The 4142-nt window shown below is 44.0% G+C and overlaps 1 protein-coding gene across 1 annotated transcript in view; it reads left to right on the forward strand.

Moving 5' to 3' along the window:
• The window catches only part of LOC101863796 (1-phosphatidylinositol 4,5-bisphosphate phosphodiesterase epsilon-1), a gene marked incomplete in the record, with an annotated part of 159988 nt that overhangs the window by 124060 nt on the left and 31786 nt on the right, over positions 1 to 4142 (forward strand). The window contains 2 exon segments of the mRNA XM_013079213.2: positions 2507 to 2718; positions 3286 to 3542. Of these exon segments, the coding sequence (XP_012934667.1) occupies positions 2507 to 2718; positions 3286 to 3542 (469 nt within the window).

Below are 4142 nucleotides of genomic sequence, written 5' to 3' on the forward strand. Positions count from 1 at the left end.
ACACACACACACACACACACACACACAAACGCACATACACACACACTCTCTCTCTATCTCTCTCTATCTATGTATCTCTCTCTTTCTCTCTATCTAGATCTATCTCTTTCTTTTTTTTCTCACTCTCTTCCTTTCTTTCTCTCATATTTGTTCTCTTTCTTTCTCTCTTTCGCTCTTTCTGTCTTTCTTCCAGCCTCCTTCGTTCTCTGTGTAAATTATATAATATTGGCCTTAGCTCCATTGGTAGTAAGATTTTACAATCATGTGCATGTGTTTGTGTGGTTGTGTATGTGTGTGTATGTGCGTGCGTGTGTGTGTGTGTGTGTGTGTGTGCGCGTGTGTGTGTGTGAGAGTGAGTCATCCACAGTTACGTCACTGTCTATCGATCAGCCGCCTATACGCACCGTGTAAGTTTTGTGAACTTACGAGTTATTTTTGGTCATTTTATATTGCCTTCATCCCTTCACCCTCCCTCCCTTTCCCTTATGCTCCTATCTTCCAGGCTGATCGAGTCCCAATAATTCCTTGTGCTACTATTTCCAGTGTTATTCCCACTCGCAAAATCTACGGGTTTTTTTCTTTTATTTTAGAAGATGAAGAGAAAGTTACTTATCTAAGAACGATGTTCCTTATAAATCAATACAAGATATAGCTTGCCCTATCCAGTGGGATCAGCAACGTTCATCGCGAATGACGTGATAGTGGGCACTTAGGTTTTAGATCAATTGGCGGTGGCTGTGGAGATTCAATGTACACGCGATGGCTGAAGTGTACCGAATGTTTGGTTTGATTTTAGGACTGAAATTTTAGGTACTCGTGGAGATTTACTTTAATCATGTTTCCATGAACTTACGAAAATGTCTTTGATTGTCAATTTTTCTTTTTTTAAACGTTGCCCCATACCCCTTTTCACTGAAGACTAATTGCCAGCGTGTAGTTGGTTGGAGGTCCTAATGCCTACATCATTATTGTTTTGGGAGCTTTTTAAACCCCGAATAACCTTCTATGACTCTTTTCAGAGGGTGTTAAAACGTATCAACGTAATCATCATCATTATCACTAGCAGAAGTAGTAGTAGTAGCAGCAGCAGCAGCAGCAGCAGCAGCAGCAGCACTATTTGCAGTGTTTTGTGCAAATGGTTCCATTACCAACATTGTGAAAGCGAAATAAAAACTTGACACTGAAGAAATAGAAGTTTGCAGTATATATATATATCAGTCCATGCAGTGCATCTTTTCGTTATATTATTATTCCTGGCGCTGTCTCTGCCCCGTGTCACATCCATCCAACTCCTCCCCCACCCTCTTCACTTCACTCCCCTGCCCTCCTCTCCACCTCCTCTGTGTCTCCCTTTTCCTCCCTTCCCCTCCCCTCCCTGCCTCCACCCCCTACGGCAGCCGTGTACAAACGATGCCTAGACAAGCCAGAACTGACCCAGACGTTCTCGTTTTCCCTGACAGGGGAGCTGGGAACACTAAATCATGAACTGACGATGCAGCGAACCCACTGAGCTATTATTTGTAATGATTTAGAAGTTGGCAGAAAAGCCCCTCAAAAAGCGCTTCCTTTCAAACCCTCGGCCAATGCGTGTAATCGGAGAGAGGACACGAAGAAATTATAGGGATGGGAAATGGGTGGGGCTACTGGGTACATCGGTTGGCTGCAACACAGGGTAGACGTCTGACTATCAGGATGGAAAAAAGATGGAAGATGTGTGTGTGTGTGTGTGTGTGTGTGTGTGTGTGTGTGTGTGTGAGAGAGAGAGAGAGTGTGTGTGTGTGTGTGTGTGTGTGTGTGTGTGTTGGCTTTTGATGATAGGGGTGTTTATGTGAATGTAAGTGTGTTTGTTTGTTGGGGGGTGGAAGTGTATAAGAGTATAAGTGTTCACAGGATGGCAGCTCTCTAAAAATATAACAAAAGCAACCTTAGGTCGTGCGCGTACGAGTATGAAACAAATAGCATCTTGTCCAACGTTTTCTCTCTAAGTGATGGACACACTCTTTTACCATTCTACGTTGATATTTGGCTTCCATGGGACTTAATAAAGCAAAATGTCCCCAACCCCCTTCCACCCCTAGCCTTAGAAAGGAAATGTTAAATATCGACTGCTCAGTGAAAGACTCAATCATAACGTAACTTTTCAAAGTGGCATATGGCGTAGTCTTACTCTAAGCAATTGATATAGAGAAATGATATTATGTTGTATATTGCAAAAGTTATCATCATCATCATCCAGTGCCAGATCTGCGACAGACATCGGCGATCATGGTTTTCCATTCATTCCTTTGCTCGGATGCTCTCAAAAAAGCTACGTTTCCTTGATCTTTCCCTGTTACCCATTTGTTTAGGTTCCCTATGTATGTTGTTCTGGGCCTAACCCTGCCTCGCTTGCCCTCAATTTTGCCAGTAAGAGCTAGATGTTCAAGACCCTTGTGTCTATTCAGGTGTCCCAAAAACTAAGTTATAACGTAAAAACTAAATTGCATTATTTCTGTTTGTGTCACAGCAGTCAGAGGCTTCCAAAGGCGCCAACCAAACCCAGACCGCTGCCCCTGTAGACAGCGGTAAGAGCACCGCAGGAAAGTCCAAACGCACCCCGAGCCCCCTGCGGAAGGTACGCAGCGAGATGAACAAGTCACACAACAGCGACCCCACTCTCAACCAGATCGCCCGCGGGAGTCCCACTCTAGGATTCCGCCCGCGGAGTCTGACCTTCAGGTAGGTCGTTTGCTCTGATTTCGGCCATACCCCTTTTATCTTTAACCTCCACTGCTCTTGGTTTCTGGCTGAGGAGTTGGGTCTTTAGATTGTTCTTGATGGTAGACTTTGGCGTTTTGCTTTTCACCTTCGTCCTTTCACCTTTGACCATTTGAGCTTTTCTGCACTGCTCCTGGTTTTTGGACGAGGAGTTGGGTCTTTAGATTGTTCTTGATGGTAGACATCCACCTTTGACCATTTCAGTTTTCCCCCCCTGGTTTGTCGCCGAAAAGTTTGACCTGGAAGGTCAGCTCGGTCTATACATACCTACAACCCAGTGTTTGAGAATTTGAACGTAGGCACGGTCTTGTTCTCTGATCTACAGTTTTTCTTCCCCTGCCTCTCTTTCTCTGTTTTATGAGTCAGTACGGGTATATTTAATGTTTCATATTTAGATCAAAGTTATCCTTCACGTGTCTCTCTATCTTTTAGTTTCACGAGTCGCTACTAGTCCATTTTCTGTTTCATTTATTTATGTACTTCATTTATTTAGATCAAAATTATCCTCCATCTGTCTTTCTGTTTCAGTTTCACGAGTCGCTACCGTTCCCGTCGACGGCGCATGTCCCTGGGATGTCGGACTGGCGACAAGTCTGCGTCCATCACACATTCCACGCAGTTGTCATTCCTCGACTTTGTAGACCTCTTCAAGTCTTTTGGGCTCCGATGCCGCAAGGACCTGAAGGATCTCTTCGACCAGATGTCTTCCACCAAGAAGCCACACGTGGATGAGGCCACGTGCTCAGTGGACATTCCCAGCCAAGTGCCAACCAGTGATAGTATATGTAAGTCTATTCTATCGTATGTGTACGTCTGGGCTCTCCATTAGCTCAGCTTGTATCATGCTGAACCACGGAGCGGATGGCGGATGGCGGTGGTTCAAATTCCACATTGAACGTTATGTAGGTTCCAAGGCGCTTAATCCGTCTGACTTGGTTCCATCAGAGACGGCAGTTATTTCAGAGGTCCCGCCTCTTTGAATAAACTAATAGTGTTCATATGGGCGTTAACCTGATACTTTTACGTTTTACTTTTATGTCTAAGCAATAACATACTATTCTCTTTCCTTGAGTTGCTTGTAGTTCAATGTCAATTAACCACCACCACGTCGACAGACATCTGCCTGTATAGACGTGTTACCATCTACCGTTTCGGGGATAGTGCGTTTTATGCGAGTGTGTGTGTGTGTTTGTATGTATGTATGTCTGTATTTGTGTGTGTGTTTGTGTGTTTGTTTGTGTGTGTGAGTGTGTGTGTGTGTGTGTGTTATCACCTTGGAATTGCCATATTTGAGGTTTGCAGCAAAGTCTGTGTTCTGTAATCAAAGAGGGTGTCACCTATGCTTTGATTTTTTAAACTGTTTTTAGTTTTTGTTTTTTGTTTTT

Source organism: Aplysia californica, unplaced genomic scaffold (assembly GCF_000002075.1).
Source record: "Aplysia californica isolate F4 #8 unplaced genomic scaffold, AplCal3.0 scaffold00044, whole genome shotgun sequence".
Lineage (NCBI taxonomy): Eukaryota > Metazoa > Mollusca > Gastropoda > Aplysiida > Aplysiidae > Aplysia > Aplysia californica.